This window comes from Dipodomys ordii, unplaced genomic scaffold (genome assembly GCF_000151885.1).
Source record: "Dipodomys ordii isolate 6190 unplaced genomic scaffold, Dord_2.0 Scaffold23, whole genome shotgun sequence".
NCBI classification, from domain to species: domain Eukaryota; kingdom Metazoa; phylum Chordata; class Mammalia; order Rodentia; family Heteromyidae; genus Dipodomys; species Dipodomys ordii.
The window spans coordinates 11,511,235-11,524,539 of NW_012267239.1; the positions used below are offsets into that span (position 1 = coordinate 11,511,235).

Genomic DNA, 13,305 nt, shown 5'->3' on the forward strand with positions numbered 1-13,305 from the left:
TGAGCTGAAGAGCTGAGGGACAGCGCCCAGGCCCAGAGTTCAGGCCCCACGACCAGACCCCCCCCCAAAAAAAGAAATGCACCCAGGGAACGTTCCAGTTAAGACCCTCCCTCCACAGGCAGGCTCTGCTGTCCATCCGGCATCCCTGAGATACGAGGAGCCCCCATCACCAGAGCACTGAACTAGGCCCAGGCTGCAGGGACTAATACGAACCACGTTGTTATAAAGGTGAGGTTCCTGTTTTGATAAGGAACCTGCCTGTGTCCGGCTTCTTATACTAAGTGAAAGTTCCAGTTCTCTGTCCCCTTCCAGCCCTCTCGCCACTTCTGCTCACGCTGTGTCCCCCACCCCCATTCATGCATATGTCTTCACCTGCCACCTCCACTCTACCCCCCCCCCAATGTTGCAGCTTAGTGCCCGGGTGGGTCTGGCATAACGCAGGTGGCCCAGCCTGGGTGTGGTAGAAGGTATTGAACGGGTTCCACTCAGATCTGGGTGCAGTGCCATCTCTGCCATTTCACAATTTAACTTGACTTGGGGTTCACTCCTAAGAAGCTGATATCCTCAGGATCCCAGTGCATTGGCAATCACTCATGATCCAAGACTCTGGGAGGCTAAAGCAGGAGGATCATGAGTTCAAGGCCAGCCTGAGCTACATAGCAAGACCCTGTCTCTCCCTCACCTCCCCCAAGCATGTGTGATGCTATACATTGCTGTTCACTCAATGGGATGTGGGGAGTCCTTTTCCCTACTGCCCCCACAAATATAGCTCCCCTTTGCTGCTCATTGTGCTAGCTAGACATATCCTGTGATTGAGTTCTGCTGGCAGCTGTACTTTCCAAATACAACCAAGACCTTGGCATCCAGCTATGCACCAGTGGCTCATGCCTTCTTCCTAGCTACTCAGGAGGCTGAGTTCTGAGGATCACGGTTAGAAGTCAGCCTGGGCATGAAAGTCTGTGAGACTCTTATCTCCAAGTAACCAGCAAAAAGTCAGCAGCGGAGGTGTGGCTCAAATAGTCGTGCGGGTCTGGGGCATAAAAGCTCAGCAACAGCTCCCAGTCTCTGAGTTCAAGCTTCAGTACTGACACAAGAGGAAAATAAAGAAAAGATCTTGGCATCTCATTGGCTTTTCCTGGAATAGGATTTGATGTGTCTCCCACGGAAAGAACTCTGTCTCCTCTGGGGTAGCTGGGGGGAGGGGACCCATGACTGTGCTAGAAGCAGAAGTGGCCCACGAAGTCACTGCCACAACCAGCCAGACAAGGTCACAGAACTTCCTTTCTGCCCTGGGACCCCTGAGGGGCCTCAAGCACTTGTATGCCCCAGAGACTGCCAAGTGCTAAGCAAGCAGGAATTCAGCTGGAGAGGCTCCAGGCTACACAAACACATACAAACATCCAAGCAGTCTTTCCACATGGCCAAGCCCCCATCTGATTAGCACAGGAAGGACCTGAGACCTGGCTACTCAAGCTAAGCCCCTCCCAAGTCTGTGACCCTCCGAAAGGAAAGACGTTTGGTCCCTTAGGCCTTTAATGTGGTAGATAGCTTGCAACGCAGCCGTAGCTAATCCATGACTAAGCAGGGTGACAGGAGGCTGGAAACCCAGCCACTAGAGAGACAGAGACAGGAGGATGGTGACTTCCAGGACAGCCTGGTCCAAGTTTGTGATTCTCTGCCTTAAAAACGTATTATAAACCCAAGGGGCTGGAGCTGGGCTGGGATAGAGGCCTTTCTGTCACTGAAGTACAAAGCCTTGGTCCCACCCTCTGACGTGAGCTGGCTTCGTCTATGGTGGCAAAAGCTTTCCCAGCCTGAAAAAAACAGCTCTAACTCAGAGTGCTGCCCACCAGAGCGCCATGACCAGAGGCTGCCTTCCTGGCCACAGCTGGCCTCCTGCCCTGTTCCGGGGGGGGGGGGGCTTGGCCCCCTGAGCGTGCTCATCCCCCCTCCTTCATTAGAGCCCAGTCCTGGTACGTGGAGAGGTAGGGGCTGCCGGCCCCACTGACCTTGTGGCAAGCCCCTGGCCGGCCTCGGAACTGCAGAGTCAGGGCCGAGCCAAGGGGAGGAGGACTTTGACTCCAAACTCAGCGGATTTGGAGCACTTCCCCAGGCAGCATGTGACAAGGTCAGAGGGCAGCTGACCCCAGAGCTGGCCTGGCCATTCCTACACGTGGATACTAGCTGTGGGTGCCCCAGTGCTGGGCCTGGGCAGTGGGGGAAGGGGGACACAGTGACACAAGTGGCATCTTACGCGAAGGAGTGTGCACTCTGTGCCAGTCCTGAGCTGGGGCTCCCACGACGCCATCACACACACCCCTCTCCCCCACTCCCCTCACAAAGCGGCTGGAAGGCTGAAGGCTCTCGGGACTGTGTCTTTAAGGAGGGGCGTGGCTACGCGCAGGGGCGTGTCCGGGGGCGTGTCCGACATTGGGCGTGTCCGGGCGGGGCGAGAGCGGCGGGTTCGCGAGCTGCGGAGCCGCGGGGAGCCGCGGCGGGGCGGGGCGGCCGTGCTGGCGGATCCGCGGCCCCGGAAGGTCGCGCCATCGGCGGGGACCGAAGGAAGGGAGGCCGCGAGGCCCGGCGGGTGGAGGCTCGGAGTTGGCAGATCCGGCGCTGGCCCGAGGTAAGAGGGAGGCTTCGCTCCCCCAACCCCCTGCGCCGCCAGCCTGGGACCCAACTTCAGCTCCTCAGCCGGGTCCCGACGGGGGAGCGCGCGGACGGGGCCGCGGGGCCGCGCCCCCCGCACCCCGGGACGCCCCTGGCTTCGGATCGGGCCTGCGCCCCTTCCCAGGCGCCTGGCTCCGGCACGTGCACGCTCGCAGGAGGCGCCGCGGACGCCACGGGCGGCCCGTGAGTGGCTGCCGTGCCCATTTCACAGATGAGGCCCCGAGACGCCCAGTGACCTCCCCGAGGCTGCACAGCGCCGAGCGCCCGGGACCCCTGCGCTCCCCCACCGTGAGTGGGGGCCAAGGGACACTGCACCCCGCCCCCCCACAGGTGAGAGACAAGCCCTGGCCCCGCCTCTCCCTCGGGGTCCCCCCGCCTCTCCCTCGGGGTCCCCTCCTTCTCCTCCTCTCAGCCGCCAGGACTCTGAGAAATGTTTGTGCCGAGACTGATCCAATGAAACAAAATCTTTATAAACTGTTTTTTTTTCAAGATCTGAGGATCTCTGTTCGAAGCCAGCCTCAGCTCTGAAACTCTTGTCTCCAATTAACCACCACCACCACCAACAACAACAAAAAGCCAGGAATGGATGTGTGGCTCAAGTGGTAGAGATCCAGTCTTGAGTGGGAAAAGCTCAGGACAGCAATCAGGCCCTGAGTTCAAACCGGCGCCAAAAACAAAGTCCATAGATCATGTGGAAAACCAAAAAGAAAAAAAAAATGAAGTTTGGCAGAGTTTTTCCAGGCGGTGTGTGTGTGTGTGTGTGTGTGTGCGTGCGCGCGCGTGTGTGTGTGTGTGTGTGTTGTGGGGGCTTGAACTCAGGGCCTGGGCGCTGTCCCTGAGCTCTTTTGCTCAAGGCCAGCGCTCCACCACTTGAGCCACAGCTCCACTTCTGGCTGTTAGGAAAATGGAGGAGAAAGAAAGGAAACAGGCTGGACTCAGTCTTCCACAGACGGGGACTGTTGGTGGAGAAAGCGGCAGGGGACACAGACTGTAGGTAGAGCTGGGACAGGAGCTGGGTTTTATGAGGTCTGAGCAAGGAGGCAGAGGCTAATAAAAAAGCCAGTAGGGCTAGGGAGGATGGAATGCTTACAGCCAGGCTTAGAGAGATTGCTCTGCTGGAGTCCAGCACTCTTCACTTATCTTTGGTGGCTTTTCCTGGTATCTGTTTGCACCTGGGAAACAGGGTGGGAGTCGAGCCTTCTTAGTCTATCTTTGAATATACAGAAAGAATGGACCAACAGGGGTAAAGGTCTTTGGATTCATAAAAAGAATGGGCTAAGAGGGGAGCAACAGGGAGTTAGGAGAAGAAAGATTCCCATCACTGGCTTCTTTGGTGGTTTAGTGGAGATGAGAGTCCCACTTTAGATCTCAGCCTCCTGAGTAGCTAGGAATATAGGCGTCAGCCACCGGTGCACAGCACAGTTGACTTTCTTTTTTTTTTTTTTTGTCGGTCGTGGGGCTTGAACTCTGGGCCTGGGCGCTGTCCCTCAGCTCTTCAGCTCAAGGCGAGCGCTCTACCACTTGAGCTACAGCGTCACTTCCAGTTTTCTGGTGGTTTATTGGAGATAGGAGTCTCACAGTCTCTCCTGCCCGGGCTGGCTTTGAACTGCGATCCTCAGATCTCAGCCTCCTGAGTAGTTAGGATTACAGGCGTGAGCCACCAGCGCCCGGCAGTTGACTTTCTTTAAAGAAGAAATGGAACCCCCTTTTGTGCTGAGGGAAGTGGCAGACGTTGGATCCCAGTTCTGGTCCCAGGCTCGGTGGCCTTGAGCAATTCACCAACTTCCTTATTCACCAACTTATTATTCACCAACTTTCCTCACCAGAGGAGCAGTTGTTGGCTATGTGGCCTTCTGGCTGTGTGACCATGGGGTAGGTTGCCAAACTACCCTTAGTGCTGACCCCTCCTCCATAAAAGCTGCAGGAGCAGCTTTGCTCTGAGGGAAGTCAGATGAGGCAGCTGAGGCCCTGGCCTCTCCGTGCCTCAGTTTCCCCAGTTGTAAAGTAGGAGTGCTGGGATTAAATGAGATTCCTGGTGGACTTGTTGAGCATGCACAGAGACCACACAGTGTGGTTTAGCAACCTCTCCCAGGTTCAGGCTGGAGGCCTGTGGGGCCAGGTGTACTATTCAGTGTACTGCTGAGCACTTTCCGTGACCCCACCCTAGCCCCAGGCTACATGACTAGGCAGTGGCCCAGCCGCTCTCTCTGCTGGCCCTAGAGATGCTACATGCCTGGTGTTTTTGCTTCTGTGATGCACTCTTTTGCTCAGGGCTGACACTCTACCACTTGAGCTGCAGCTCCATTTCTGGCATTTTGCTGGTAAGTTGGCGATAAGAATCTCACAACTGTCCTGCCCGAGCTGGCTCCACACAGATCCTCCCACGTCAGCCTCCTAAGTCGCTGGGATTGCAGGCGTGAGCGATCGGCACCCAGCTAGAGACGTGTGGAGGGGGTTGAGGACGGGGGTCGCACGATCTGCCCACCCCATAAGCCGGCCCTGGCCCTCTAAGGGAAGGGATGCCCTGGTGATGTGGGCTTCCACATCCGGTCCTTTGGTGGGGGAGGAGGGACTTTCCATCTTGGAAATGACCTTTCTGAGTCCTGGGACTCACAGTGACACTGTCCCCTTGTCCGGCCTTACCCTAGAGCTAGAGCCGCCTGGCCCGGAGAAAGGAAAGCCCGGGGTGAGGGTCAGGCCCCGGGGCCGATGGCTAGCAGATGGCTGGACCCTCTGGGGATGAAGGCAGCATCTGGGACAGGAGACCTGTCAACAAGCGTCCATATTGGTTCCCAGTTTCCAGGCTCAGGTGTGAACCAGACCCCCATGGCAGACGTGAGTATCCAGGGTGAATCTGTGCAATGGACAACTGTTTCCTGTCCCTGTGTGTTTAGCATGGACGAAAGTGCCTGTCTTTGTGACAGAGAGCTCGCCCAGACTCCAGGGGTGGGGTGCTCCGGCCCCATGGGAGGAGCATGGGGAGATTGGAGGTAGGAGCGTGCCCTCAGGCTCCGAAGGGGGCAGAGGACACAGCAGATCCGGGGTCCCCGGGATTTCTTGGCATCCTCCCCTCCCCCCACACCACAGCCCCCAGCGTGAGCCCAGGGCTTCCCGGCCGAACCTCCTCTGGCAGAGATCATGAATCCAAGCGCTGGGTAACAAGTGGCCGCTTGCTGCCCTTGGAGCCATTTCACAGAAGGGGAAGTGGTCTGTGGTTATGTGGTGCTGCCTCTTGGGGCAGGGAAACTGGGGTGGTCCCTGGCTTTGTGCTGGGTCTGCCCGGGTTCCTGAGCATTGAGGTGGCGTGGTGCCGGGCTCCCCACATTCTTCCCAGTCCTACATGGTGTCACGAGGACATGGGGACTCGGAGGGTCGGGAGGTGAAGCTGGCCATGAGGGGAGGTAGCAGAGCCAGAGTCCTGGAATGTTTCTGAGCACCTACTACGTGCAGGCAAGCACCTACTGTGTGCGCGAACGGCGCCAGGATGCGCTTTCAAAGCAAGTCAAGAAATGACTCCTCCCCGCAGTGTCGCGCTGTGTGCACGCTGAACGTGTCTGAGCGCTGCAGGTTCATCCGGACCAACCCCGACTGCCGCACGGAGGGCGGCTACCTGGACTACTTGGAAGGCCTCTTCTGCCACTTCCCTCCAGGCCTCCTCCCTCTGGCTGTCACCCTCCACGTGAGTCCCAGCTTTGGGCCCTGGGGCTGAGGAGGCCAGGGGACCCCCCCATCCACCCACCGTGGGAAATAACTCACCCCTGCGGGCCCTCCCAGGTGCTCTGGCTTCTCTACCTGTTCCTCATCCTGGGAGTGACGGCGGCGAAGTTGTGAGTTTCGGCTCTGCGCGCGTTGGAATCTGGCTTAGTAATGGGAAAGGGAAATTCCAAGAGGCCAGCATCTGGGGGGGGGGGGCTCTGGGTTCCAGCATGGGGGGGTGTGGGGGGGAACGGAGCTGTCCTTCATGGTCAGCTGACCCTGGGCTTCCCTCCCTAGTTTCTGTCCTAACCTGTCGGCCATTTCCACCACCCTCAAGCTGTCCCACAACGTGGCAGTATCCTTCTTCCCCGTGTGGTCCAGGGTTCCAACGCCCTTGTGGAGGAAGGGGGGGGCAAAGGGCATGGGGGGGCATGGGAGGGGAGGGCCTGGCACAGAGCCTCCTTGACGCAGCCCCCCATGGTGTCACTTTCCTGGCGTTCGGGAATGGAGCCCCCGATGTCTTCAGTGCCCTGGTGGCCTTCGCAGACCCGCGCACTGCCAGCCTGGCCATCGGCGCTCTCTTTGGTGAGTGTGGCCACGGCCGGAGGGGGGAGGGGAGAGGGGGGAGGAGGCATCCAGAGGGGCGGCTGAGCCCCAGCCCACGGTGCCGTGTCGCCCTGCAGGTGCAGGGGTGCTGGTCACCACCGTGGTGGCCGGGGGCATCACCATCCTGCGCCCCTTCACGGCCGCGTCCAGGCCGTTCCTCAGGGACATCACCTTCTACATGGCGGCTGTGTTCCTGACCTTCACTGCGCTGTACCACGGCAGGGTCACGCTGCTGTGGGCCCTGGGTGAGCAGCGGGGTTGGGCCCCTCCCCCCCCAAGGTTTCTGGGGGAGGGAGAGGCGCTCTGATTGGCTGTGAGTGACAGAGACCCCACCCCGCTCCGGGAGGGGCGGGGCAAGCCAGGCTCAGGTAACCAAGGGGAAGGCAGAGATGGGGACCGTTTCCCAGATCCATCATTTTCTCTTACTGGTACTAGGACTTGAATTCAGGGCCTGCACTTGCTAGGCAGGTGCTCTATAGCTGAGCCACACCCCTTGCCTTATCATTTCTTTTTCTTTCTTTTTTGTTTTTGTCGGTCCTGGGGCTTGAACTCAGGGCCTTCCTGGACACTGTCCTTGAGCTCTTTTGCTCAAGGCTAGTGCACTCTACCACTTTGAGCCACAGAGCCACTTCCAGTTTTCTGGTGGTTAATTGGAGATGAACATCTCAAGGACTTTTCTTCCTGGGCTGGCTTTGAACCTCAATCCTCAGATCTCAGCCTCCTGAGTAGCTAGGATTATAGATATGAGCCACCGGTGTCCAGCCTGATTGATTGATTTCTTCCTTCCTTCCTTCCTTTCTCCCTCCCTCCTTGCCTCCCTTCCGTCCGTCATTCCTTCCTTCCTTCCTCCCTTCCTTCCTTCCTTTCTTCCTTTCTTCCTTTCTTTCTATGTGTGTATGCCAGTCCTGGGGCTTGAACTCAGAGCCTGGGCACTGTCCTTGAGTTTTTTTGTTCGAGGCTAGTGCTCTACCATTTGAGTCATAGCTCTACTTCCAACTTTTTTGATGGTTCATTGGCAATAAGAGTCTCATAGAACTTCCTGTCTGGGCTGTTTTTTTGTTTGTTTGTTTTTTATCTGTCGTGGGGCTTGAACTCTGGGCCTGAGCGCTATCCCTGCACTCTTCAGCTCAAGGCTAGCGCTCTACCACTTGAGCTACAGTGTCACTTCTGGTTTTCTGGTGGTTTATTGGAGATAAGAGTTTCACAGACTTTGTTGCCCAGGCTGACTTTGAACTGCGACCCTCAGATCTCAGCCTCCTGAGTAGCTAGGTTTATAGGCATGAGCCACCGGCGCCCCGCCTGGGCTGGTTTTGAACCGTGATCCTCAGATCTCAGCCTCGTGAATAGCTAGGATTACAGGCGTGAGCCACTGGGCTTGATTTTAACAGTGCCGCCTCTGCCTGCAGGAGTCTGCCTGCAAACATAGTCCGCTAACTGGCTGCCAGCACAGAGGTTCCAGGCCTGCCAGGGACAGGGCACCACAGGGAAGAAAGCCACCAGAGCCAAACCCTCCCTATTCTCTCCTGTGCTCTGACTCTCAGGGGGTGAGCTCCTCTCAGCCCTTGAATGGAAGTGTGGAGATTGCTAGGTACCGGCCTCTCCTCTGCGATGTCTACGTCCTGAGGTAGCAGAAAGGGGAGACGGCCAAGAAAGGCAGGAAGGAGGAGAGAGCATACAAGAGAGGGTCGCTTGCCTGCTCAGATGACACTGGGCAGACCCCATAAAAGCCCACCGGCAGCAGGGTCAGTGATAGCCGGCCCCTCTCCGCAGGCTACCTGGGCCTCTACGTGTTCTATGTGCTCACTGTGATCCTCTGCACCTGGATTTATCAACGGCAGCGGAGAAGGTCCCTGGTCTACTCCATGCCAGGAACTCCCGGTAAGAGAGGACATGGGGACGGGGTGTCTCCCTGCCGGGCACCGCTGTCTCCTGTCCCCTAGGCCATTGTGCTCCCTGCCGAGTTCTTCTCTTCCTGCATTTTCTAGTGTTCTCCCCGCACCATGGCCCAGCCTCTGGTCCTGACCCCCATCTCTGTCCTCGTCCAGTAGGTCTCCCTCCCTAAGCCTCCGTCAGGGCCAGCTTGCTAAGAACTGTCTATGACTAGACACTAGTAGCACCCACCTGTAATCCTTGCCACTCACAAGGCTGAGAATCTGAGCAGGATCAAGGTTTGAAGCCAGCCTGGGGTAGGAAAATCCATGAGGCTCTCATCTCCAAGGAACCAGTAAAGGGCCAGAAGTGGAGGTGTGGCTCAAGTGGTAGAGCACCAGTCTTCAGCAAAAATGCCAAGTGAGAGCATGAAGCTCTGAGTTCAAGCCTCACTACCAACAGGAAGGAGGGAAGAAGAGACGGAGGGAAAGAAGGAGGAAGGGAGGGAGGCGGGCAGATAGGAAGGAAAGGAGGGAGGAAGCCATTCAGCAGCCTCACTGATCGGGGAGGATCTTGAGCATGCGCAGAGGTTGCTGAGCAATCTAGAGCAGCTCAGGGCAGAGCAGGCGCCCAGCCTGTGTGAAGCCCTGGGCTCCATCCCCAGCAGGGGAGGGGGAGTCCCCTGGTCCCAGGAGGTCGTGGGCTCTGGGGCTGGGGGTCATTGCTGCCCGCTTCCTGCAGAACTGTCAGATTCAGAGGATGATCGGGTGTCATCCAACACCAACAGTTACGACTACGGTGAGTTCAGCTGGGGGTGGAGAAGTGGGGGGGGACGACGGGAACACCCCCGGTCCCCAAGATGGTGCTCCAAACCCGCCCCACCTGGGCTGAGCCGTGGCTGGAGGTGGGGGGGCAGGGTCCCTCGGAGAGGGGGCCAGTCACAGCCACCTGCTCCGCCCGGCACAGGTGAAGAGTACCGGCCGCTGTTCACGTACCAGAATAGCACGGCCCAGGTCCTGGCGGAGGCCCTGAGCCCGCTGGACTCTCAGAAGTGGAGAAACCAGTCAGTGTCCTGGAGACTGCTCAAGGTGCTCAAGGTACGGGGTGGGGAGCCAGGCTCTGGCTTTGTGACTGCACAGTGGCCCCCGGCCCGCAACTCAGCCTGCGGGCACAGGGGCGTCCAGAGGACGCCGGCGACATCACCATCTTCACTTTGATCCCGGGCAGTAAGAGAATAGGCGTGCACAACCCCTCCCGGCACCTCCTTCCGCCTCCTCCCTGAACCCTCCTCCCCCACCGACACAGCTGCCCGTGGAGGTCCTCCTGCTCCTCACCGTGCCCGTAGTGGACCCGGACAGAGATGACCGGAACTGGAAACGGCCCCTCAACTGTCTGCAGCTGGTCATCAGCCCCCTGGTCCTGGTCCTGACCCTGCAGTCCGGAGCCTGTGAGTCCCGCCACCCCAGCCCTCCTCTTCACAGAGCAGAAGCCTGGGTAGAGAGCAGGCATTTCTTGTGTGCAGGAAGCAAAAAGAAAAAAAAAAAAAAAGCAAGCAAGAAAGGAAAGAAAAATGTTGAGATTCCATATCAAATTCTAGATTTGGGCCGGGCATGGTAGCTCACGCCTGTCATCCTAGCTACCCAGGAGGCCGAGATCTGAGGATGAAGGTTCACAGCCAGCCAGAGCAGGGAAGTCTGTGAGACTTTTTATCACCAATGAACCACCAGAAAACAGGAAGTGGCGCTGTGGCTCAAATGGTAGAGCGCTCACCTTGAGCTGAAGAGCTGAGGGACAGCGCCCAGGCCGAGTTCAAGCCCCACGACCCACACACAAAAAAAATCTAGATATGGCATCTCAAGATCCAGGATACATTCTGGAAGGTGTTGGCCTGATTCCCGGGGACCACTCTGATTCTCAGGGGGCCCTTTGATTCCTGGGGGCCTATGGACACACACACAGCCCACATCCTCTCTGGCCTTCCCTGCCCTGTGGGCACCAGCTGGGCTCGTGTCACCTGACCAGGTGATTTCCTGTCCCCACTGCACTGGACTGTTTTTCTGTACCCAGCCGGGCGGGCTTCTCCCTTCCGCCTCGTGGTGACGGAGGAGACGCCCTCTGTGCTCAGGCCTCTCACTCCTGCCATTCAGGGTTTTCCCTGCTGCCTCCCTGGAGGCTCTCCTGCTGCTCCTCTCTGTCATCTGGGCAGGGACAGCAAGCCAGGATAGGAGTTAGTGCCTGGAAGAAATGAAATCAGGGCCAAACTGCCTGAGCCTGTCCCCGGTTTTTCGTTTTCTCTTTGTCAGTCGTGGGGCTTGAACTCAGGGCCTGGGCACTGTCCCTGAGCTTTCCTACTAAAGGCTAGCACTCTACTACTTTGAGCCACAGCTCCACTTCCCACTTTTGAGTGGTTAATTGGAGATAAGTCTCATAGGTACTTTTGTGTTAGCTTTGAACCACTGTCCTCAGATCTCAGCATCCTGAGTAGCTGGGATTACAGGTGTGAGCCACTGGAGCCCAACATTTTTTTTTTTTTTTCTGATCCAGTGTCTTGTTATGTAGCCCAGGCTTGCCTGGGACTTGTGGTCTTCCTGAATCAGTCTCCTGAGTGCTGGGTGACCGGCGTGTGTCACCAGGCCTGGATGATATTTTTCTTAGCTCTTTAAAAGAAATTATTTTAAAGGGGGAGGAACAGAAAAGGCACAATGCCTCTGTGCCTCTGATCGCATAAAATAGTATTTATTGAAATGAAAAAAAAAAAGGAAGCTACTTTACCTCCATTAGCAGGACATTGGCTTCGTTTCTAAAACAAACTCAGGGTTGTCCATTGATCTCAGAATTGCCCCCTGGAAGCCAGCCACCTGTTGGGTGCTGCGTACAGGGTGTGAATCCAGCCCCTCTGTGCTCACAGAGGTGACAGCCTGAGAGCCAGACCCCAGGAAGGACAAGAAGAAGGGCTCAAAGCATGGATCTAGGCCTTGGAGACTTTTATTGTCTTTGGTGCTGAAAAGCGTGGTAGGCTCAGAATTCTAGAATGTTCTTCCCAGCAGCAGGCTTTCAGTGTTTTGAGCCCTGTAGAACCTTTGTAGCTTGTCCAGGGGTTGGTTCGTGGAGTGGCATGGCAAGAGCCCAGGAGCTGGCCTGGTTGTCAGTGGGCAAGGTTGGTTTGATCAGCACCTTCATCCCACTGAGAGTTCATCCATTGGTGATGCCTGGCTGGAGGGAGCTTCCTGAAGCTCATCGGACAGAGGCATCATGGTTGATTGGTGATGTCTGCCATGAAGGGGAGTGTGTGTGTGTAAAGGTAGCGTTAGCCATTTCCTGTTTCTGTGCTGATCTTTTCTTTCTAATTTCTCTGCCCTCCTCCCTGAAGTGCCAGGCAGGGCTAGGCATACAGGGAGCTGACCTCATCGCCAAGCAATCCAGGCTCGATGGGCTTCCCTCTGAGTATTTGCACCAGGCCCGCCCATCTTGCCTGGGGCTCTGGGAGCTGTAAGTAGAGACATCATCTCCTTCTTGTCCCACAGACGCTGTGTATGAGATCGGCGGGCTCGTCCCCGTCTGGGCCGTGGTGGTGATTGTGGGCACAGGCTTGGCCACAGTGACCTTCTTTGCCACTTCCAACAGTGAGCCCCCCAGACTGCACTGGGTGAGGGTCCCAGCCTGTGGGTTGGGAGAGGGGGTGCGGGGTGGGGGGCTGGGCACAGGTGCCCATGGGCATCTCCAGGAGGCTTGTCAAGGGGTCATTAGCAACCATGGCAAGGGTACCTTCAATTTGGGGATTTGTCCCAAGTTTTATTTTGTTTTGAGAGAACTAGCTTCATTTTCTTGAGGTATAATTTACAGACCATGCAATTCACCTGTTTAAAGCCTACGGTTGAATGGTATCTATCTACTTATCTATTTTTTGCTGGTACTGGGGCTTAAACTTAAGGCTTCACACTTGCTTAATTTGTTTGCTCACAGCTGATGCTCTACCACTTAAGTCTTGCCTCCAGGCCAGCTTTGTTGTTGATGGTGGTGGTGGTGGTTTGTGGGGCTTGAACTGAGGGCCTGGGTACTGTCCCTGAGCTTTTTTGCTTAAAGCTAGCACTCTACCACTTTGAGCCATAGCTCCATTTCTGGTTTTTGAGTGGTTCATTGGAGATGAGAGTCTCATGGGGACATTTCTGCCTGGGCTGGCTTCAAACTACAATCCTTAGATCTCAGCCTCCTGAGTAGCTAGGATTAGAGTAAGCCACTAATGCCAGGCTGCTCACCCCCTGCTCCCCCCAATTTTTTTTTTAAGCAAAACTCTAAACAAATGTAGCAACCCCTGGGAGGCTGAATCTACAACCATGTGATGAATTTTAGAAAATGGCTCCTGCCAGGGCTGGGAAGGTGGCTCAGTGGTAGAGCGCTTGCCTTGCATGCCTGAGGCCCTGGGTTCAATTCCTCAGCACCACATAAGCATAAAGAAAAAAGCCG

The 13,305-nt window shown here is 56.6% G+C and overlaps 1 protein-coding gene across 1 annotated transcript in view; it reads left to right on the forward strand.

Annotated features, from left to right (window-relative positions):
• The first annotated feature begins 2,502 nt into the window (after nt 1–2,502).
• Slc8b1 (solute carrier family 8 (sodium/lithium/calcium exchanger), member B1) overlaps nt 2,503–13,305 on the forward strand; it is a 14,581-nt gene continuing 3,778 nt past the window's right edge. Inside the window, exons 1-12 of the mRNA XM_013014302.1 lie at nt 2,503–3,000; nt 5,319–5,505; nt 6,197–6,349; nt 6,445–6,497; nt 6,664–6,721; nt 6,846–6,951; nt 7,050–7,217; nt 8,743–8,850; nt 9,583–9,639; nt 9,808–9,938; nt 10,147–10,288; nt 12,366–12,640. Coding sequence (XP_012869756.1) covers nt 5,380–5,505; nt 6,197–6,349; nt 6,445–6,497; nt 6,664–6,721; nt 6,846–6,951; nt 7,050–7,217; nt 8,743–8,850; nt 9,583–9,639; nt 9,808–9,938; nt 10,147–10,288; nt 12,366–12,640 — 1,377 coding nt within the window. The 5' untranslated portion in view covers nt 2,503–3,000; nt 5,319–5,379. The remainder of the gene's footprint in view (nt 3,001–5,318; nt 5,506–6,196; nt 6,350–6,444; nt 6,498–6,663; nt 6,722–6,845; nt 6,952–7,049; nt 7,218–8,742; nt 8,851–9,582; nt 9,640–9,807; nt 9,939–10,146; nt 10,289–12,365; nt 12,641–13,305) is intronic.